The sequence below is a fragment of the Rhineura floridana genome, chromosome 15, assembly GCF_030035675.1.
Source record: "Rhineura floridana isolate rRhiFlo1 chromosome 15, rRhiFlo1.hap2, whole genome shotgun sequence".
In the NCBI taxonomy this organism is placed as follows: Eukaryota; Metazoa; Chordata; class Lepidosauria; order Squamata; family Rhineuridae; genus Rhineura; species Rhineura floridana.
The window spans coordinates 35413308-35436516 of NC_084494.1; the positions used below are offsets into that span (position 1 = coordinate 35413308).

Below are 23209 nucleotides of genomic sequence, written 5' to 3' on the forward strand. Positions count from 1 at the left end.
ACTGTCTTGTTTTTTTCAAGACAGTCTGTAAGCCACTCTGATCTTTTTCAGCTGAAGAGTGGGTGGAGTAAAGATGCTTTAAGGATGCTACTTTGTAGATGGCAACTTTCTTTCTTTTCTGTTTTTTTTAAAAATGTTTTAGGGTATTATTTTATTAGCAAGAGCGGGAGGTAGGTCTGCTTGCCCCTAAACCTGCAGCAGCCAGGGGCAAACCTGTCATCGCAGCAAAGCGTCTTTCATTGGCTACCTCTTATAAATGAATGCATCTTCAAGATCAAATCAAAGGCCCATCATCCTGTTCTCACAGTGGCCAATCAGCTGTCCGTATGGGACGCCTGCAGGCACTCTCCTGCACTCTCCCCATGGGTGATTCTCAGCATCTGTGTTCAGAGGCAATACTGATTGATAGTGGATGGAAAACATAGATATCTAAGCTAGTAGCCATTGATAGCTTTATCCTGTTCCGTGAATTTGTCTAATCCTCTTTTAAATCCGTTCAAGTCGGTGGCAGTCCCTACCTCTTGTCAGAGCGAATCCCATAGTTTAACTGTGCACTGTGTGCAAAAGTTTATCTTCTTCTTCAGGTGTGTTTGGTGGTGTTTGCTGAATCTTCCAACGTTAAGCTATTTTGGATGCCCATGAGTTCTTGCCTTATCAGAGAGGGAGAAAAATGTTTCTCTTTCCACTTTTTCAAAATGTACATAATTTTATACACTTCTCTTATGTTCCCCCTTACTTGCCTTTTTCTCTAAACTAAAAAGCCCCCATACTGTAATTTTTCCTCATAGAGGAGTTGCTCCAACCTCTCAATCATTTTGGTTGCCCTCTTCGGAACCTTTTCTAGCTCTACAATACCCTTCTTGAGGTGAGGCGACCAGAACTGAACACAGTGTGGTTTCACCATAGATTTGTATAAGAGCATTACGATATTGGGAGTTTTATTTTCAGCTCCTTTCTTAATTATCCCTAACATGGAATTTGCCTTTTTCGCAGCTGCTGCATGCTGGGCTGACATCTTCATCAAGCTAGTGTTAGACTAAGACCAGAGAGACCCAGATTCGAATCCTTGCTCTACCAAGATGTTGGGCTGTCCACTATCTCTCAACCTAACCTAGCACATAGGATTGTTGTGAGGTTAAAATGGACTCCATATGCCTCCCGGAGCACCTTGGGTGAAGGGAGAATTAAGATTAAATAAATACTATTTTTTAAAAAAAGCTAATAGCTGCATTGTGAACTAATGACCGCTGTGGTTTTGCCAAAAGTCATATCGAACCTGTTGATTATTATCTTTTGTTCTTCTTCTAACATTAGTCCTTAAACAAAGTTCAACCATTATTTGACTAGTCAAATGTCCAGCCCTAGATCTGAGCTCCTTCTGGGAGGAAGGGTGGGATATAAATGTAATAAATAAATAAATAAAATGCAGAAGGGTGGCTTCAGGAAATAGGAGATGATTTTATTATTTATTTTATTTATTACATTGATATCCTGCCTTTCATCCATGGTGCTCAAACCAGTGTGTGGGGTTCTCCTCCCCTTTTTTAATCCTCACAACAACCCTGTGAGGTAGGTTAAGCTGAAAGTGACTGACCCAAAATCACCTAGTGAGCGTCACCATGGCTGAGTGGAGATTTGAACCCTGGTCTCCTCAGCCCTCTAGTCTTAACGTGGTCACCACTATGCTACTCTAGTAAAGCCCCATATTGGCCCTGCCTGCCACCAAGGCCCTGATGGAAATCCTCGTGTTTTCACCTTGAGCCTTCCATTCTTCCTTTTCCTGCAGGTCTACCACAGAAATCCGGAAGGAGAAATCCCGGGATGCGGCACGATGCCGGCGCAGCAAAGAGACAGAGGTGTTCTACCAGCTGGCTCACACTCTGCCCTTTGCCCGTGGGGTCAGCGCCCACTTGGACAAGGCCTCCATCATGCGGCTGACCATCAGCTACCTGCGGATGCACAAGTTGCTGAACTCTGGTGAGGATTATCCCCTTCTCTTGGAGTGTTGTCTTCCTTGCATCCCAAAGCCCCTGTCTTGCTCCATTGGTGGTCCTGAGCCCCAGGCTTCTCCAGGGGGCTCCAGAGCACCCTACATGCCACCTTGATGGGCTCTGTTCTGCCCCACAGATGCCTTGATGCTAGCTGTCCCCTACAGTGGGGCCTCGGTGATAGGTAAGCAGGTGCTGGCTAGACCCACCAGATGGGAAAGTGGGAGGAGGAAAATGACAAGAGCCGAGTGGTTGCTTAGCAGCCTGTGCCCCACACACACACACACACAATAAGCTTCTCCTCCTTTCCGCTCCCACTGGTAGACCTGTGCATGTCAGCAAGTGGACGTTGCAGACCGATGCGCAATTGACAGGCATTGGCAGATGGTTGGGGAGCACTTGCGCATGGATGCCTGCACAAGGATGGCTGTTGGATTAACTGGCAGCGGCTTTGTGGACCTGAGACTCTCCACCTTCATTTAAAGCTCAAAAAGCAAGTTTCTAGACTTTTTTATGGCAGCAAATGAAAAGCTTGAAAATGCAACAGGCAGCTCTAATCTCACAAACTGAGTGTCACTGATGCAGAATCTGGGTTGTCTCTGGTACTGATTTTTGGAATTGGGGAGCAGGGTGGGATGCCTACTGGTCTGGCCCTCTAAAAGTGTCCCACTGTTTGGGCCATGGAAAGGGGAGCCAGGATGATTAATCTTTGCTGTCCATAGGAAGTGTCACAATTCCTAAGCCTGCCCTTGTGTCTTACAAAACTTCTGTTGGCATTCAAACTGCCCATATGCCTTTGGTTGCTAGGAGTGCCTTTTACTAACTTCCTGCTGATAAGACAGCTACAGGCTTCCCTGGAGACAGAAAAGTGTGGCCACTGTTGTACATGCACTGATAACCTTGATACTAGATTACGGCAATGCATCCTATATGGGGCCGCCCTTAAGGCTGTTCTGGAAGCTTCAGTCAGTGCAGGATGCAGCAGCTAGACTGCTAACTGGAACCACCTACTGCTAGGGTAAAACACCTCTGTTAAGAGAATTGCTCTGGCTGCCAATATGCAACTCGGCTAAGTTTAAGGTTTGGGTACTTGTGTACAAAGCCCTAAACAACTTAGGACCAGATTACTTGAAAGATCGCTTTGCCCTCTAAATACCTGTTTGGCAATTGTGCTTATCAAGAGGTGGTCTTCTAATCGTACTTTAAGACATCTCACTTTCAATCTATGACAACCCAGAACAATCCCTGCTTTATGAAATCCCTCTCTGTACAAACTAGACAAGTACCAACAATAATGGTCTTTTGGAGCCTGTTGAAGATCTTTTTATTTAGGCAGGCCTTTCCAAGAGAGGTGATTTCAGCCATGCTTGTCAATTTCTGGATTTTAAATTTGTATTTTATATTGCTTATTGTTGCGTGAATTACTTGTAGATTGCTTTGGATACATTCACAGAGAAACAAAAGTTTCCCATTCCCCTGCTTTAAAAATGGTTAGACTAAAGAGAGCTTGGTAACTAGTAGGCCTGAGTTACCATGCTTTTAAATTATTCTACAAATAGAATGCCCGGGGTGTGGGGGTGGGTGGGTGCTGGTTCCCTGTCACTGGGGATTGAGGTAAACACTGGAGTCTTCTGTGTGTTTGTGGATTGAATGCTGGGATAACTTGCACTGGAATTATCAAATTGAGTGTCTCAGACTTCATTTAAAGCAAGTTTCTGGCCCTCATGATGGTGGCAAAAAGCTTGAAAATGAATGTGCATTCTCATAGCCATATATATTTTCGTTCACTATAGAATCTGAGAACTTCTTCCCACAAAGAACTCAAATCCTAGGTAATCAGAAGAGAGGCCTCTTAACTCCACATGGAATGGTGTTGTGGTTGTGGCCTACGAGGGAGGGACCATTGAGCAGAGTGAGGCAGCTATCTCAGGTGGCACATTCTGCAGTGCCTTCGGGATGGCAGGGACTATTCCAAAGGCCATTCCTCCTGAACGTCCCCTCGCAGCCATTCTCCTCTTTTGGAGGACAGATGTTTGTGTGCTATATGCCTTGCCCTGCACTCTGTAAGCCAGCCTGTTGCTCTCAGGTGTGGTAGAGGATATTGTCCCATTGGCTGTGATGAAGTCCAATTCATCTTCCTCAGAAGCTTTATGTGTGTGGGGGGCAGGAGAGGGCATTATCTGCAGCACCGCCTAAGTTGTAGCACTCCTTCCCCATAGAGGTGTGCCTGGCACCATTTCTGTACAGTTAAATGCTGAACAGTCACCTCTTTCCCTGGCCTTTGACACTTGATGTAGATTTTTAGGACCCATCTTATTGTGATTGTAATTTGTTTTAAACTGTCGATAATGTTGTATTTTAAATGGATGTGAATAGGACCTTAGTACAGCACATCAAATTAATAATTTATTTTTATTTATTTAATTACATTTCTAGACCGCCCTATAGCAGAAGCTCTCAGGGCGGTGTACAACAAATAACAGCAATAACAGCTACTATTAGACTGGTCAGCTTCTGGACATGGAGTATGTGTATGTGTATGTGTGTGCATTCTTGTCCTTGGCCTCAAACAGCAAAATGTCTTGAGCCGGCCCTGCTGACCTCCCTTAGAGCCGAGGGTTGTTGTGACTGTACGCCACGACACCTCCGAGCTATCCCTTTTGCCCAGCCTTGCCCTGAAGCAACTCTTTCCTGCTTCCCTGTAAACCAGGAGAATGGAGAGATGAGGTGGAGGCAGAAGAGCAGGTGGACGCCTATTACCTGAAGGCCCTGGATGGCTTCCTCATGGTCCTGACCGAGGAAGGGGACATGATCTACCTTTCCGAGAACGTCAACAAGCACCTGGGCCTCAGTCAGGTGAGGCGCTGTTACCCGGCCGGGACAGGGAGGCACCCAGTGGCGGCGGCTGGCTCCATGTCAGTGGGGCAGTGGAATCCGCTCCGGGTTTTAGTCCAATCTGTCAAGGAGCTGTCCAGGGTGCAGCCCCTTGGACAGCCCCTTGATACTTTGGACTAAAACCCAGAGCGGTTTCCACCGTGCCACTGACATGGAGCCACCAGCTGCCACTGGAGGCACCTGGATGAGTTGAAAGTGTGGGGATCTTGGTAGGGGACCCCTGAAGGGCTGAGACCAGAGGGATGCTCTTCTGCAGTTCCACAAAACTGGCAGGAAATCTACTGCCTGGACAGGCCTAAACAGGTAACCTGGGGATGGGGAAGTTGCGTAAAGCTTCAGGGCCGCATTCCCTTAGGGGCAGCCTTCTGAGGGTTGCGTGTTGGCAGAGGGCGGAACACAGGGTGTGATTCCTGCCTTTGTACAGTAGGCTACATTCCAGCTACACAACAGTCAGAGGTTTCTATACACATGCCCACATCTCTCCATTCTGGCAAGGAAGAGGCATTATCACAGTTCAAAGACACGTCTCAGCCAGGCAAAAGCAGTCGAGGAGGGTGCGGAGCTGGGCCGTAGAGGGCTGTGGCCTGGGGAGAGGAGGAGTGGCCTGGGAAGAATCCTGACGGCTAGATAGAGAGGCTCGGAGGGTCATATTTGCCCTACAGGCCTGAGGTTCCTCACCCCTGAGGCATATAGTGAGAGTCTGTGTTGATCCAGAGCGGAGTGCGTCGGTGGAGAGGAAGGGTGGGCAGAGCAGAAAGCAGGGGAGAAACCAAGGGCGACGGCTGCAGAACTTGGACTTGCAGTTCCAGAAGCACAAGGTGGTCGCAGTGGGGTGGGGGAGACCATAGCTCAGTGGCAGAGCAACCGCCAGATGCCCATGGGAAGCCCACCAGCAGGACCTGAGTGCAACAGGACTCTCCTCTGATCTCCAGCCACTGGTATTCAGAGGCAGAGTGCCCCGGATAGCCACAGCTTGCAAGAGGAAGACAGCAAACTCCCAACATTATTTTGGGAAGAGAGGTCACCACAAGCTGTTTGTTCTGGGCACTGGCTTCCTAACCGAGGCCCCTGGGCAAGGGGGTGGGCCTGGCCAGGAAGACAGCAGCCCACAATGTTAGAGAGCAGCCAGTGACTTTTTAAAAAGAGAATATGCACTGCCGAATGGGCTGATATATAGTTTATAATTGCTTGTACCACTTGTCAGTCTGGAAGCAAAGCCTTTATATTGTCTCTATTTTTGGGCGTTGGAAAATTTAAAACAATGCTTTTCTTTCAGCCTTGTTGAATTGCACCCAGTGTTGGCATTTCTGTGGGTATTCTTAAAGTAAAAAAATCCCTACTGGCAGCTTGATCACTGAATGGATTGTTTTGTTCTGCTGGAGTATTTAAAATATGATGATGTATCTGACTTCATTCATCCCTCTGGTCAATTTTTTGCGAATGGAGATCTTTCCCTCAGGAAGCACAAATTAAAGAATGTCTTCTAATTTACACTTCAAAAATTTATGCAGATTGTTTTCCCTCTGAATCCTGATTGAGATGTAGTGATTATATTTGCTCCAAATATGTCACTTTTATGTATTTTTCAAAATGTGCTTTTTTCCCTTTAACTTTCACCGTCTTGGAGCTGAAATGAACTCGTTTCTGAAAACGAATTTAAACAAATGAGTTCATTTATCACTGAAGAATGAGACATCTTGACATTCGAAAATTTCATTTTCCCTTTTATAGTTTTCTGACTGTGCTGGTTGTACCAATGCCAGTGGTTTGTTTTTTATGAGCTTCTGCTAATTGCCTCTTCTTAAACGCTTGCCGAAAGGGGGCTGAAGACAACAGCAATCTCAAAACACACAGATCAAATGCCTTCACAAAAAATGTGCTCTTCCCAATATGTGACCTGCCTTTATTAAATTTCTGAAGGATGTAAGTGGGAGAGTGAAAGGGAGCACAGGAAGGAGGTGGGATTTCTGATTGGCCGGCTCCAGAGAGCCCAAGCCAATCAGCTAGCACCTAGCAGATCCTCGCTCCTTTGCACGTGTTCCAGCATCTGGTGGCGTGCTTCCGTATCCACAGGCTTAGCGGAGACAGTGCACTGTCTCCAGCCTTCCTTCCCCCGCCCCCCCTTCCAGTGCCCTCTGATGCTCCTGATGTTCTTTCCTTCCATTAGCTGGAACTTATTGGCCACAGTGTCTTTGACTTCATTCATCCCTGTGATCAAGAAGAGCTGCAAGACGTATTGAGCCCCAGGCAGGGTGAGTCTGTTCCCCCCCCCCCCCCGTCCTTTTCCTTGCATGCTCAGTGGGCCTTGGGAGAACTCTCTGCAAGGCCCCCCCTCCCATGACACACACGTAGAGTTTGTTCCTCCCATCATGTTGTCATGATAGGCTAATAGCCAACACATTTCCCTTACATGGAGTCCTTTTTATGTAGCCAAAAATGGCAACATAAAAAATGGACTCCTGCTGGAAGGAAGGGCAAGGTATAAATAAAATAATAAATAAATGAATAAATAAATAAACAGCCAAACATAAGAGGCTTGGGAAAAACCCAGGCTTTGCAGAAGTATCAAGACGCTGTTTAGAAAACCCTGATTGAGTTGGGGAAGCCCTGAAGACAGCTCAGTGTGCAAGAAACGTGTGACTTCTGGTGGGGAGGAATGGAAAATTGGGTGGAATGAAATGGAGCATCCAGAAAACGGGGTGGGTGGGATAGAAAGGAATGGAATGGTTTATCCTGAAAGAAGGCACAGCTGGCTGGAATCCTGAGCAGGAGCACCCCGCCCTGTAGCACTTTGTTGCTGACTCCACTTGCGAGGCCTTCCATCCTGCCTGCCTGCGCGAACGTTTTGCTCTTGGACAGAGCTGATCATTGTTAATGGGCGAGTCGGAGGCAAATTAACCAAAGGTGCTTTCCCACACGCTGTGTGGAACCATCAGTCTTTCCCTGCATCTCCGTCGCCGCCTCACCCCCCCCCTTTTTTTTTTTACAGGGGGCTGGGGTTTTTGAGTGCTGCCCCACTTTCTTTCTAAAATGCTTCTTTCCTCTGAGTTAAGGCCAACGGCTAGAGAGGTGGGGCACCTGCCTTGCATGCAGAAGGCCCCACGTTCAATCCCCAGTGGCATCTCTAGGTCGGGCTGGGAGAGAACTGTGGAGAGCTGCTGCCAGTCCGTGCAGACAACACTGAGCTAGATGGTTTAAGGTGGTTTCTTCTGTTCCAAGGGCAAATGGGGCCCTGCCCCACCAACCCCAGTCTGCCTTCAGCCATCCCTCGCCTCCCTGCCCTCCTACTTGCAACCAGTCCAGGGGGTGGCCCTGCCTGTCGCTTCCTCCTCCTTAGTTTCAGTGTCACCCTAGAACTCTGCAGAGGGAGACGGGGACAAAACCAGAATTAGTTGGCTCTGCTGTCATTGACTCTGGCTCCACCGACCTGTTGTGTAAATTTGTATAGAGATTAGCAGAGATTGTCAACGGTCTGAAATGTGCTTGTGCCAGTGTGTATTTACCTAAGTAGCAGGCTTTTACCCTGTGTTGAGATCACTGAGACAAGACTTAGTAAAATAAGAAATGCTACTTTATTTATAGAAATACATAGTGGATAGGAAAGGCATACCTAGTTCTAACTAACTAACTAAGTAGGAGGCGCAATGCCCAGGCTTAGGAGTTGCCCTCATGGCTCAGGAGGGAGAGAGCAGAGACAAAGGTGTCTCCTCTCTCCCGGACAGTCAAAGAAGAGAAGAAGGGAAGGGCAGGAGGAGGAGGGGCAGATAAGCTTCCCTAAGCATTTCAGTCTGCGACAGACAGAGCATCACAGGAAAAGGTCGTCAAGCCTAGCCACCTGGAGGACCCAAACCCTATCTTCCTTCTGGAGCATTAACAAAAGAACAAAACAAGAGTTGCTCTCGCCCTCCCTTCCTTCCGCCTTGCCACCAGCCACCACTATATGCCATGCACCACCACCCTCAACTGTCTGAAAGTTGCCAGCTCCCTTTAATGACTGTTCTCCGTCGCTGCCCCTTGTGCCTGGAACCTCCTTTTAGTTTATTTGTTCACATTTTTATCTCCCCCTCCCCCTGAGGAGCATATATGGGTCTTCTCTCCTACGCCTGTGTTATCCTCACAAGGGCCTTGCGAAGTAGGTTAGGCTGAGAGGTTGTGAAGAGCCCGAGGCCACCCGCTAATAGCTTTGTGGCTGAGCAGGCATTTGAATGTGGGTCCCCCTAGACTGACATTCTCCAGAAGGGGTGGGGAACCTTCTTCCGCCTGAGGGCCATGTGGGCAATCTCCCAGGGGCCACATACTAGTGGTGGGTGTGGCCAAAGTGGATGTGGCCAGACACACACTACTCTCCATTGAGGCAAGCAAGAGATACTAGCACAGCTCAAGGACGTATCCCACCCACGTAAAATCAGTAGAGGAGCTGTGCCAGTGAGGGGTGTAACCTGGGGGATGTAGAGTGCTGAGGGCCAGATACGCCTGGAGGGCCACATTCGGTTCCCTACCCTTGTCCTACAGAGATGGAGAACCAGATGCTGCTGGAGCAGGGCTCCCACCCTCCCTGGCTGTTGGCCATGCTGGCTGGAGTTGGAGTCCAATAACAAGCAGAGGGCCACAGGTTCCTGATCCCCAGTGTGTTGGCTAAAAGACTGGTCTCCCAACGGAGAAGCCCCTGGAACTAATCTCACCGCTGCCATGTATATCTCCCAGTTGGCCTGCAGCGAGCCCTTCCGTCTCTGCCTCCACCCTCTGTTTGCAACCATGGGGATAATAATTCTCCCTTCGCAGGGTTGTTGTAACGATTGTGGGGAGATAGTGCACATGCAGTGGTTTGAATGTTTGAAAGATTTTTTCATTTATATCTTACCTTTCTTCCAAGGAGCTCAAGGTGGCATACATGGTTCTCTGCCTCCTCATTTGCTCCTCACAACACCCCTGCGAGGCCACCCAGTGTGCTTCATGACTCAGTGGGTATCTGAATCTGGTTCTCCCAGGTCCTGGACCGACACTCTAACCACTAGGCCACACTGGCCCCCTTTGTCGTTATGCCTTCCAATAATAAAATTTGTGTCTCGAGGCAGATCCCTCTTTTCCATCCCCTAGGTGCACAGCCCCCTCACCAAACTCTACCTCCTGTTCCCCTTTCACTTGCCCACTTCCTGCCCCATCCTCCGGGCTCATGCGCCCCACATCTTGACAGGTTTTTGACCCCTAATCTTCCACAGGTTTCTCAAAGAAGAAGGAGGTGAAGACCGAGCGCAACTTCTCCTTGCGCATGAAGAGCACTCTCACCACCAGGGGGCGCACCGTCAACCTCAAATCTGCCACCTGGAAAGTGGGTGAACATGAAAGGTGCTGGGAAGGGGGTGGTAGAGGGGAGAAGGAGCAGGTGTAAGGTGCGATAGTTAGAAGTCTGTGGTTGGGCCTAAATGGAAAACAGGAGACCTAGGGCAGGCATCACTCTGGAAAAAGAGGGCAAGGCATGCCGTCGGTGTGGAAAGAGGCACCACCAAGGGCATCCTTATGGAAACGAGGAGTCTGAAACCGTGGCATGGACATCCACGGGGTGGGGAGGAGAAGGTTCTGGAACGAACGGTGCCCTAGATTAGGGCCATAAGGAGCCAGCCAGTAATTTCCACAGTCTAGTTGGTGTCGAAGGCCCTAGAGCAGGGGCAGGGAACCGTTTTCAGTCTGGGGGCTGCCTTCCCTTTTGGGTCACGTGCCATTGGTGGGTGGGGCCAGAAGCAAAAGTGGGCAGAGCAACAAATGTGAATTTTACTTCTGCATGGTAGGCTAGTTGTTGCACGTGCCCACGTACCTCTGTCTGTTTTCCATCCAGGCAGGCAAGAGACATTGTCAGAGGCACTTTCTAGCCAGGCAAAAGAACTCAAGGAAGGGTGCAAAGCAGGGGCAGTGAGAGGTGTGGCCTGGGGAAAGGGGGTGTGGCCTGGGAAGAGTTCCAAGGGCCAGGTAGAGAGGCCTGGGGGCCAGATGCTGAGGTTTCCCACCCCTGCTCTAGATTATTATGGGGGGGTTGCTATCACAGCTGATTTCTGGAATGGAGGCATTCCAGTTGCTGGGGGTGGGGGCAGAGGGATGGGGCAGGATGGTTCTGGAAGAGAGACCCTGGGCCCCTGGAGATAACCAGCTCTTGCGAAACTTCATTGGTAAATGTCTTCTTGAGATACTGAAGGAAGCCTGTGAGAACACAACTGTGATTACCAAAAGCCTACTCCTTCCCCTTAGGGATGAGTCATTTTTAATATTTCCTTTTACAGTAGCAAACCTGAATCAAAATAATCTCCAAAAAATAAAAAAGTGCGCCCTTAGCAATTGGCCTTATCAGTTTTAACGTGATCCTTGCCGTTTAAAAAATCATTTCGTTAAACCTTGATTTGTCAGTGCAATGAAAGGTGGGCAGTCCCACTACAAGCCAGTAGGATACATGAAATTTAAGGATGCTTCGAGGGGCAGAGCCATCTTTGAAGCGGTTGAGGAGGCATATTGGTGAGTGAGTTGGCAGGGCAGAGCCCTCCTGGGGTACCATCTGCCCGTGTTCATTGGCTGCTCTGCCCCATTCTTCTCCCATAGGTGCTGCATTGCGCCGGCCATATGCGGTCCTACGTGCCTGCCAAGCCAGCAGGAGGGAAGGAGACAGAAGGCAGCTTCGTGGAGCCCCCTTTACGGTGTTTGGTGCTGATCTGTGAGGCTATCCCGCACCCTGCCAACATCGAGACGCCCCTGGACAGTGGCACCTTCCTCAGCCGCCATACAATGGACATGAAGTTTACCTACTGCGATGAGAGGTGAGTACGAGGCAAGGAGGGCTGGGAAATGTGCTGGCTGGGGCTGATGGGAGTTGGAGTCCAAAAGGGCCCTCTTGGCTGGGGCTGATGGGAGTTGGAGTCCAAAAGGGCCCTCTTGGCTGGGGCTGATGGGAGTTGGAGTCCAAAAGGGCCCTCTTGGCTGGGGCTGATGGGAGTTGGAGTCCAAAAGGGCCCTCTTGGCTGGGGCTGATGGGATTTGGAGTCCAAAAGGGCCCTCCTGGTTGGGGCTGATGGGAGTTGGAGTCCAAAAGGGCCCTCTTGGTTGGGGCTGATGGAAGTTGTAGTCCAAAAGGGCCCTCTTGGCTGGGGCTGATGGGAGTTGAGGCCCTCTTGGCTGGGGCTGATGGGAGTTGTTGCCCCAAAGGGCCCTGCTCGTTGAAGCTCATGTGAGTTATCATCCAAAACATCTGGAGGGCATCAGGTTGATGAAGCCTGGTAGAGGCCATGAGTTGAAGTGGCCAATTGGAGACAGTTGGTCGGGACCCCTGGTGACTTCCCTGGTTCTGGCACTTTCCAGGGACAGGCGATGTAGTGCCAGAAGCAGCTCACAGGGCGGGGTGAAGCCGCTACCCTACCTTCCCAGCAAGGGGGGTCTTTGTTGCTTACTGGAAGCAAGAGGGCTGAGGTGGTTCAGAGGCTGTTGCAGTGCAAGCGCACCAGGAGGAGAGCCAGATTGCCTCCGTCAGTATGTTTGCCCTGTGCCAACCCCCCTGCCGCCTCACCCCTCTCCCTCTCAGTGAGCAACAGCGACCCACCTGCAGGGAAGCAAAGGCAGCAGTTGCGCCCCACCCCGCAAACACCTTCTCTTTAATGCCCACCTTTGGGTTCAGAATGTGGAGTTCTTTTGTGGCATGGCTGGGTGTCTCTCACACCTTACCTTGCCCCAGCAGTTTCTGAGATCCCCAGTTACGGGAGAAAGTGAAGGGCAAGAGGGAGACCTTGGCGGTGACAGGAGGGTTTTTTTTTACCATTGGGGAAGAGTTTTGGGGGCCTGAGCCCATTGGCAGGGATGTGGCAGTATCTATAAATGTATATGTGAACTGGAATAATAGCCTGAGCCCTAGGAGATCTTCCTTGCTGTCTCTTACTCGCTGTCTCCCCGGGCAGGATTGCCGAGGTGGCTGGTTACACACCTGAAGACTTGCTTGGCTGCTCCATTTATGAGTATATCCACGCCTTGGACTCTGATTCTGTCAGCAAGAGCATCAACACCCGTAAGTTATGCCTCCCCTGGTTTTTCCCCCTCTATCAAGTTTTTGAGGAGTGAGATCCTGTTCCAGAAATAACCATTCCCTGTGAAGCAAAAAAAGACAGCAATTTGTTCTGTTGCAGACTTTGCAGGGTACAGAATGTAGTATTGGGAACTAAGACTAACACCCTGCTCACCTTGGCTCTTGTTTCTCCTCAACTAAGTTTCTAGTCCTTATGATGGTGAAGATAAGCTTGAAGATATGTGGGAGCTTTTGGGTTAAAAGAAACCAGAGACACCTGGAGATTTCTTGCTCTGCCTTACTATTTGTTGTTCCTCTGTGGCTAGGAGAAGCAGAGTAAATGGGTGCAAAATGATCAGATATATGCCAATTTAATATGCATAATTCATGCTGGTTAGGTTATTCTGCTTTTCTTGGTACAGAATGTATATGTTCATATAACATGCACACACATATACATTTAAGCACACAAGTATGTACAACCCAGCACGAAAGAGTAAACTATCATACTGATAGTAGCTTCTGGCATTCCTGAATTATTGCTTTGATTCTTAGTTTAGAACAATTTGAACGAGCTGAACATTTATCCCTGCGATAAATCAGCTACCGTAGGGTTAAGTAAGTTACATATCGAAGCCCTGGGCTGAGACTTACTGTGAATTGGGCATTGTAATACAAATAAGCTGCTTTCTTGGTAATGTTGCCAGTGTCGATTTTTGCTTGTGTACTTTGAAGAACAAGTTCCTAGTCCTTATTGTGTTGAAAGCAAGAAATGGGGGCTTAGAATACAACCAAGTTGGCTTATACCTTCTTCATAGCTCCCAATTTATCTTACTTCTCCACATATATTGTGACCTATAATGCCTGTGGCTATACATTTCCCCATAAATTCTCCATCTGTCCTTGGCTTCCTTTCTTTCCATTGTTGCTAGGCTGAATGTAGGATGAATTATAAGGTGGTTAAGCTAACACAAGGTGATGTTTCTGGCAAGTTGGACTGTTCCTGCGAATGCTGTATCAAGCTGCAGACAAGGAGCGAGAACCCCTGTGAGACCTTTGAAAGTGGATGAGTGAGGGGACGGTGAGTGGCAACCTCCCCATTTGTCTGCAGGATACTAGAGCAAGCCGTTGCTAACCTGCCACCCTCCAGACGTTTGGGACTGCAACTTCCATGAGCCCTAGCTGGCAGACCTGCTGGTCGAGACTCATGGGAGTGGTAGTCCAAAAGAGCCCTGTTGGCTGGGGCTTGTGGGACTTGTTTTCCAAAGTAGTCCTGCTGGCTGGAGACTCCTGGGAGCTGTCATCCAAAACAACTGGAGGGCACCAGCTTGGCAAAGACTGTGTTAGAGGATTCGCACAGCCAGTCCAAACTTAACTAACTGGTGGCTTAACCACTTCAGTGGTTCATCTGAATTCACCCTTGGGAGAATTAAATTCTGCTCTTGTGCGAGTTCAGATAAGATTTGCAACGAGTTAGGGTTGTTGGGGAGCCACCTGATGTATTCATAGAGCACAGCAGGCAAAATGCTGCAGTCCGCTTGCTGAATGTTTAGAATAAGGCAGTTTTGGGAGGGGGCTTTCCTCTTTTAAAGTCTCTCAGGGTTCAGAAGTAAAAAAACAAAAGGCACACCTCTTTTTAGGGTGTTAACTGTGCTATGAACCTATATTGGTTTTGCATCATTTTTCTTCCAGAGAATCCTGGGAATTGTAGTCTGGTGAGGTGCTGATAAGTCCCTGTGTAAGTCACTTTCACAGACTACAACTCCCAGGGGTTCCCCGAGAAGAAGAATGACTGTTAACAGCACTTTAAGTAGTGTGGATGTGTCCGTACAGCAGCGTTTGCCAATCTGGTGCCCTCCAGTTGCATTGGACTACAACTCCCATGAGCCCTAGTCAACACAACGGATGAGAGTTGTCGCCCAACTCATCTGGAGGGCACCAGGTTGGCAAAGTCTATTTTACAGGCATTACTTTTTTAAGATGGGTCCAGAGGGCATCAAGTGCAATAGACAGTGCGGTGCTCTTGTCAGGGAGGAGGAGACTAAATTAGCCTCGGTGGGGATTTCCAGTTTTGTCAGCAAGTAACGTCTTAACAGAGAGAGAGAGAGAGAGAGAGAGAGAGAGAGAGAGAGAAGCCTGCTCCACCTTCCTGTCTCCTCCCCTACCTCCCAGCTTATCTGTTTGTCTGTCTGTTCTAGACTGTCTGTGTTTCACTTCCTTCTGGTAGTGCTGAGCAAGGGGCAGGCGGTGACCGGGCAGTACCGCTTCCTGGCCAGGAACGGCGGCTACTTGTGGACCCAGACACAAGCCACTGTCATCTCCAGCAGCAAAAACTCCCAGCCTGAGAGCATCGTCTGTGTCCACTTCATCCTGAGGTCAGATTCGGGGATGGGGTGGCATGTATTTTCGGCAAAGGGAGGAACTCTTCTGGTCTGGGTTGTTGGCAGGAATGGGGAATATTTATACAAAGAAAGCATCTCAAAATGACTTGACAAAATAAGACCAGAAACCTTTAAAACTACAAAATGCATCAAATGCTCAGCCAGCAACGTATCAATAAGGACAAGTCCTACCCACCCCAGTATAAGATGAGCATTGCCAGAGGAGACAAAGGCCTGAGAGAACCGGAAGGTCTTGACCTGGCGCCTAAAGACTGACAAGGATGGCGCCTGGCACATCTCCCTGGAGAGAGCATTCCAGAGATGGGGGCAGGAGACACCAGTGAAAAGGGAAGGGAAAAGGTCTTGTCCGCAGAGGGAGGAACAAGCCTGGACTGGGGTGAGGCAGAGTTGTAGGAATGGTAGATGTTATGTAGAGTTGCACTGCTTTGGGGGGTGGGGGTGGAAAGAGCAACTCTCCTAAAATTACCTTACAACAACAACAACACATTCAAATGACAATGAACATACTATTATGCTCTCTAGGTTGTCAGTATGCCTGTTGCGGATTCCTTGTGCCACTTCCTAATTTTAATGATTTTGGGAACTGATGTTGTGTTGGAGCTTCTGGGGAACAAGAAACTCCTATTGGGGGAATTCTACTGGTTAAGTTACTTGGTACGATTCACACTGGATATGTTTTTTTAGAAGAAACCCCTAAAAGGCCAGAGAGTTATTTTCAGCTGCCGAGAATGAGAAATTCCTCTTTCCTAATTTGGTTTTGAGGAAGTGATGAGATGAGGTACAATCCGGAGATCTTGTCAACAACTCATATTCTATAACACATTCTTCACAGGGGAATTTTCTGTTTTCCACCTATATGGTAGTTTTTGGCTACAACACGAGTTTGTTCCGTATGTGTTTTTAGGTATTCTCATGATATGCTAATACTACATGAGCCTATTTCACGTCTGTCTTGATATATTATTGTTGCAATATCTTGTATTGCTGTTTTTCTTCAGTAACATCAACAATTTTTACTATTGTTTTTGGGTCCCATTGATTTTATATGTGGTTTTTGTGGGGTTTTGTAATGGCAGGAAAAGTGAACACGTAAACCTCCTTGTTTCAGTTACTGAGCAGGAGCAGGGAAGGGCTACTGTACCTCCTTTATGCCCTGGTTGTGGGCTTCCCGTTGGGGCATCTGGTGGACCTTTTTGGTCTAATCCAGCAGGGCTGCTTTTATGTTCCCGTGTAATGCCCATCCATTGTGACTGTATTTGTCACCTGCTATTAACCATGGTAGTAGAACCATGATGTTTCTTTGAATACCAGATGCTGGGAACACACAATAGGGGAGAGTTGCTGCCGTTTTGTCCTGCTTGACGGCTTCCAAGAGGTGCATCTGCCTGGTTACTGATAGAAAGAAGATGCTGGACTAGGTGGACCTTTTGGTCTGATCCAGCAGGGCTTATCTTATGTTCTTAAGTAACTGCATCTGGCTAAAACTAATATAACTAGATAGGCATTAATACATTATTGCCTTAAAACTGTTGTCAAATCTTATGATTTGGTTTTTCTGTCTCCTTCAGAAGTTTTTGTTTCTGACTTCCAAATCTTTGGCCAGATGTTGAATGTGTTAGTTCAGTTCTAGCACCGATAGGCCAGAAATAATTGTTCATGCAACTGTTATGAATGTGAGGAATCTAGCTAGTTTCAAGATACAACTAGATAGACATTTATTAAGGATATCTGATTGTTATTATTCTGCCTTAGCTGATGCTCAGGTCGAGAACTGCTACTCTCTTCCTTGCCCTTCTCTCCATGCATTGGTAACCTTGAGACTTGACTGCTATAATGTGCTTTATGTGGGGCTGCCCTTGTATCTGGTCTGGACGTTGCATCTAGTACAGAATGCAGCAGCCACACTGCTCACAGGAGCAGACTGCTGGCCACATGTTACTCCTCTGCTGAGAGAACTGCACTGCTTGGCAGTTTGCTACCAGGCCAGGTTCAAGGTTCTTACCTTAAGTCACAAAGCAATAGACAACTTTGGCCCAAAGTACCTTAAGGATTGCCTGATCCCATTTGTTCCACCTCAGGCTTTTGATGTGGCCCTTTTGGTGGTTCTCCACACCTGAAGGTTCAGTTGACCTTTACCAGGGACCGAGACTTTAGTGTTGTGGGTAGTACCCTGTGAAACTCCCTGCCACTAGTAGAAGTCCAGCAGAAGACATACCTGCTTTGTGGTAGACCTCTTTTAAAGGCTGTACTGTCTTTGGAGCACAGTTATTTACCACCCAATCTTTACCAATGTTATTGTAGTATTATGGTTTTATGGTGTACACCTCGTTATATTTTTCATGGAAGTGTGGATTATAAATATTTAAGTAAACATATACAAAAATGAATATCTTGACAATTCCCCTACATACCCCCAAGCCACTCAGGTGTCAGTGCCTGTGAGTTGTCCTGGTCCTACAATCTTGGTTAACAACTGCCTTGCCTTGATGCCTTTTCTACAGCCAGGTGGAGGAGATGGGATTGGTGCTATCCTTGGAGCAGACTGAGCGGCAAGGGGAACATCGCCGGCTGCCCCCGCCCTCCCTCGAGGGATTGGACTCTGACGGGGCCCTTGATGAGCTGGACCCCAATGGGGGAGACACGATTATCAACCTCAGCTTCGGTACAGAGCAATAGTGGCAGGGATTAAGTGATTTTTTGTGTGTGTGTGCGGGGGGAAGAGGTAGGGAAAGGAGAGAGGACCCCAACCTGTAAGTGATGCTGCTGTTCTCTCTCCTCTCCCCAGAGCTGCGTGGCCCAAAGGTCCTGGCCTTCCTGCGTCCTGCCAACATCAGCGAGGAGGAACTGCAGCTGGACCCCAAGCGCTTCTGCAGCCCCGACCTCCAGAAACTGCTTGGCCCCATCTTCGACCCCCCTGGGGCCCAGAACCAACCGGCAGGGACTTTGCGGGCAAGGCCTCCAGCCCTACTGCCCAAGCCTGCTCCCATTGCCAAGAACACCTCTGGAGGCAGCAGCCCAGTAAACCCAGTAAGGAGGCTGCAGAGTTTGGGATGGAAGGGCAGGGGCAGGTGGGGACGACTTCTCTATGTGGGTGTGTGCATTGAAGGGTGGATACAATGGGCCATGTAAGTGGGTGGCTTACACGGGACTACTAGCTGCTGGTGGGGGTGCGCCACTGAGGCTGTGTTGTGGAGACAGTGGCACATGGGCTGAGGGGAAGAAGAGGAGGGGTTCTATGGTGAGGGAACAGGGGTGTATCATTGTGCATATGACAAGCCAGAGCAGGTCTGTGCATTTAGGAGCAAAAGAAAAGCTCTGGCGGATCAGGTCAAAGGTCCAGCATCCTGTTCTTCCAGAGGCCAACCAAATGCTTCTGGGAAGCCTGCAAGCAGTGTGCCCACAGTGCATTTCTCACCTTGTGGTAAGGTTTCCCTGAACAAAATGGAACTCCTTTTGACATCGATGCACGGACAGTGTTAAAAGAAAAGGACTTGACCCTAGTAACAGGGATGAGAGAGAGCATTCTCACCAGTCTTCTGCTTCTGTTCCATCTCCCTCCACTCCCAGGTCGAGCTGCCAGAAGAGCTGCTTTTTGACATGGAGAATGTCCAGAAGCTCTTTGCTTCCAACAAGGATGTGCGGTCAATGGAGACAGCGCTGCAGGTATAATTGATTATGGCTTGCATGGAGAAAGCTCTCTGTTCTGGGGGCTCTCAGCCGTAGACAAAGAGCACTCGCCATATCTGTATGTTCCATTTCAGACTGAATTCACTGACCTTCAAATGCCAGCTTTCTTTTTTTAAAAAAAAGCCAAGTTTCTTGAAATTTCCAAAACCAGAGTAGGAGTCCTAACTAGTCAGGAAGGGAGCAGGTTTTCAGCATCCTACACAATAAAGTACGTACAACAAAGTAAGAAAAACAAGCACATCCTGATGTACATAACGTGTACAGATAGCAGAAGTCAGCTTTGGAGTATGTGCCATCCTGAGTACCCCATGGGGCAAGTATTTCAGCATTGGATCAGTGCCAACAGAATGTACACTAAAAGTAGAAGTGATGTTGTTCCTGCCTGGGTGATTCAATCAGGGATGGGGAACCTGTCTACCCCCGATGTTGGACTACAACTCCCATCATCCCTGATCACTGTCCATGCTGGCTGGGGCTGATGCGAACTGGAGTCCAACTACATCTGTAGTGAGCCTTGGACTCACACTGCTCCCCTCCTTTGCAAGTGAGAGAAGGAGGGTGAGCGCTTCCGGTTCCACTCTTGACTAAAACCACAGCTTCCTGTTTTGTACGAACTCTGGGAACTGTGATTTAGTTAGTGTCAGGCCCAGGATGTGACTCAGGAACCAGACCAACGATTGTAGTTAATTCGTGTTTTATTAGGGTAATATCCAAACAAAGACTGCGTTTTCTCATGAATCAATACAGGGATACAGGTCCTGCGGCATTGGGAGAAAGTTGACAGAGCAAGGGACTTCTTCCCGCCTGTTCTTTAAGAAGGGGCCAAATGGGTGCGCAATCTTTCGCTCCTCCTTAACTGCCCCTCAGGTACTGCCCTCCTTCCCCCCCTTCTCTCCTGTCTTTTCAGCTGTCTGCGTGTGCGCGGTGAGGGGGGAAGCATCACCCCCTCCTCTTCTGAAGTTTCCGATTCCAGGATGGGGGATAGGGGAGGGGCTGATGGTAAACTGCCTCCCCGCTTTTCGGCTGTGAGCAGCCCTCCCTCTTCCCCCTCTTGCTCTGAGCCTGAAAGAGGGGGAGGCGTGAGAATGTCCAGGGAGGGCTCAGGCTCCCCGTTGCTAAGCGACCTTATCACTGGCAGTTCCTCTGTTTCGTCTTCGCTCCAAAGGGGGGAAGTTCCTCCCCCTTCCCTCTGCCATCCATCCGAATACTCTTTTCCCAACTCTTCGGGATCCAGCTCCCCGGGATTGGGACCCCAGCTCTGCCTTCCGACACCATCCCCCCTCCCAAGCTGTGCCCCCCTCCCCTTGTCTGGCTTGGGACGGTGGGGAAAATGTTGATGGAAAAGTTTTACCAATTCTGGAGCATGCACATCAACTGCATCTTCCCATGATCTGTCAGCCACCCCATAGCCTTTCCAGTGAATCAAGTACTGCAGCTTGTGGTGTCTGATCCTGGAATCTAAGATCTCCTCAACTTCAAACTCAAGCTGCTCATTTACCAGGAGTGGAGCTCCGGGAGGTTCCTCCGGCTGTAACTCACTGGGAGGGGCGGCTTTCGTTAAGAGGGATCGATGGAACACAGGATGTATTTTAAACGTGTCAGGCAGCTTCAGTCGGTACGCCACGGGATTGATTTGAGTTTCTATTTCGAAAGGACCCACCCTCTTGTCTTGTAATTTTCTACATTTGCCCGGCATCTGGAGGAAGCGGGTGGACAGCCATACCTGGTCTCCCGGTTGAAGGGGGGGGGCCCTCCTTCCTGTGCAGGTCAGCAACTCGCTTGTACTCCGTTTTGGCTTCGTTTAACTGCTGTTTCAGTGTCTGTTGCGCCGCTTGCAATTCCTTAAGGAAGTTCTCAGCTGCCGGTACCAGCATTCCTTCTGAGCTGCTTGGAAAGACTTTAGGATGGAATCCATAATGAGCAAAGAACGGGGTTTGTTGAGTGCTGGAGTGCAGAGAATTGTTGTAGGCGAACTCTGCAAAATGCAAATATGATACCCAGTCAGTCTGTTGATAGGACACATAACTTCGTAAATATCTTTCCAAAACGGCGTTCAAGCGTTCCGTCTGCCCATCTGTCTGGGGGTGATGGGCGGAGGAGAGTTTTAATTCCGTCTGCAACTGTTTCCACATTGCTCTCCAAAATTTGGCTGTGAACTGAGTTCCTCGGTCTGAGACTATGCTGTTTGGCAATCCATGCAGCCGGTAGACTTCTTTTATGAATAACTTGGCCGTTTCTTTAGACAAGGAAGAAAGTGTGCCATTTTGGTAAGTAGATCCACCACTACTAAGATGGCTGTCATTCCTTGGGACTTGGGTAGATCAGTTATAAAATCCATGGAGAGGTCCTTCCAGGGTTCGTGTGGGACAGGCAATGGTTGTAACAGTCCTGCTGGTGTCGCTGTTTGTGTTTTTGTCCGCAGACAGACAGAGCAGGACTTTACATAACTCTCAATATCCCGACGCATTTTAGGCCACCAGAAGTCCTTGGCCACATTCTGAATGGTCTTGTAAATCCCAAAGTGTCCCGCTGTGATGGAATCATGACACTGGGATAGGATTCTGAGCCTTAATTCCCCTTCTGGCACATATCTGGCGGTTTTGAACCATAACAGTCCATTTCTGCAGTGAAAGGTTACTTCTGAGTCTTGACCTTGTCCCGTCTCCTGCTGATATTTTAGCATGTCTGCATCTTCTTGTTGTGCCTTTTTGAGTTCCTCTTCCCATGAAGGCTGGCATACTCCCAACGTTAATTTCTCTGGCAGGATTACGTACTGAGGCTGGTCCTCGGATTCACTTTCTTTGTATTGTGGCTGTCTGGATAAGGCATCCGCTCTCTGGTTTTTGGCTTGGGCATGGTAAGTAATCTGGAAGTTAAACCTAGTGAAGAACTGGGATTCGATATCCGCTGAGATTCGATATCCAAGGAAGTCTAGAGACTTGAGGTCAAATCCACATTTCTCTAATTTAGCATACAGGTGATTTTCTCTCAGTCTCTTCAACACCGTCTTCACATGCTGGTCGTGGTCTTCCTGGTTCTTTGAGAACACCAGGATATCATCTAAGTAACAGATTACATACGTGTCCAACAAGTCTCTAAACACGTCGTTCATGAATTTTTGAAAAATTCCTGGACTTCCACAAAGCCCGAACGGCATGACCAGGTATTCATACTGTCCGTAAGCGGTCAAGAATCCTGTTTTCCATTCATCTCCCTCCTTCATTCTGATCAGATTGTACGCTCCTCTCAAATCCAACTTCGTGAAGATTTTTGCAGAGCGCAGTCGGTCCAGCAACTCTGAGATCAGGGGCAGCGGGTAGCTGTTGGGGATGGTGATCTGGTTCAATGCACGATAGTCGTTACAGGGTCTGAGTTCCCCCCCCTTCTTTTTCACAAACAATAGTGGCGCTCCAGCAGGGGATTGTGAGGGGCGTATGAATCCTCGCCTCAGGTTTTTATCCAGGAATTCCTTCAGGGCCTCCCTCTCATTCTCTGTGAGAGAGTAGATTCTCCCTGATGGGATGCTGGCTCCTGGCACTAGATCAATCGCACAGTCGTAAGGGCGGTGGGGGGGTAAAGTCTCTGCCTCTTTTTCATCAAACACATCTTTGAATTCTTCATACTTTGGCGGCAGGGTCACTTGCTCGATCTCTTGCACTGCCCCCGCTAAGGTGTTCTTGATTCCTTCAGGTTGACAGTTCTCCTGGCAATACTGTGAGGTGAACCACACCACCGCCTCCTTCCAACTTATTTTGGGTTCATGCTTTGCTAGCCAGGGCATTCCCAGAATCACCTCAAAGTTCGAGAGATCTGACACGTATAGTGAAATGAACTCTTCGTGCCCAGGGATTTGAAGTTTCACTTCCTCCGTGGCTTGTGTCACCCCTCCTGACTTCAGGGGTCTCCCATTGATAGTCTCCACAGCTAGGGGAGCGTCCAGTTTCCACCGGGAAATTCCATGACGCTTGACTAACTTTGCATCAATAAAATTTGTGGAGGCTCCACTGTCAATTAAGGCAGTGGAATTAAACACCACTCCTCTGGAAGTTGTAATCCGAATAGGCAAGACCAACACCCCCTTTGAGGGAGGTTGGATCGTTGGGGGGCCTTTATACAACGCTGCCCCCAGTCCACCGGCCTGCACGTGGACTGGGTGTTCTAGTTTCCCGACGGCTCGGCTTTCCCCCCTTTCAGTCCACAGTCTC

The 23209-nt window shown here is 48.8% G+C and overlaps 1 protein-coding gene across 5 annotated transcripts in view; it reads left to right on the plus strand.

The window, feature by feature from the left end:
* HIF3A (hypoxia inducible factor 3 subunit alpha) overlaps nt 1–23209 on the plus strand; it is a 63091-nt gene that overhangs the window by 23329 nt on the left and 16553 nt on the right. For 4 of the 5 annotated variants that reach the window (XM_061598044.1, XM_061598046.1, XM_061598047.1 and 1 more), the window contains exons 2-11: nt 1787–1977; nt 4699–4844; nt 7051–7135; nt 10103–10212; nt 11469–11683; nt 12812–12918; nt 15143–15290; nt 17819–17979; nt 18103–18344; nt 18885–18980. In XM_061598044.1, the coding sequence (XP_061454028.1) occupies nt 1787–1977; nt 4699–4844; nt 7051–7135; nt 10103–10212; nt 11469–11683; nt 12812–12918; nt 15143–15290; nt 17819–17979; nt 18103–18344; nt 18885–18980 (1501 nt within the window). Of the gene's footprint in view, nt 1–848; nt 866–1786; nt 1978–4698; nt 4845–7050; nt 7136–10102; nt 10213–11468; nt 11684–12811; nt 12919–15142; nt 15291–17818; nt 17980–18102; nt 18345–18884; nt 18981–23209 lie in introns of those variants that run through there. The other variant, XM_061598048.1, reaches the window with a different exon arrangement.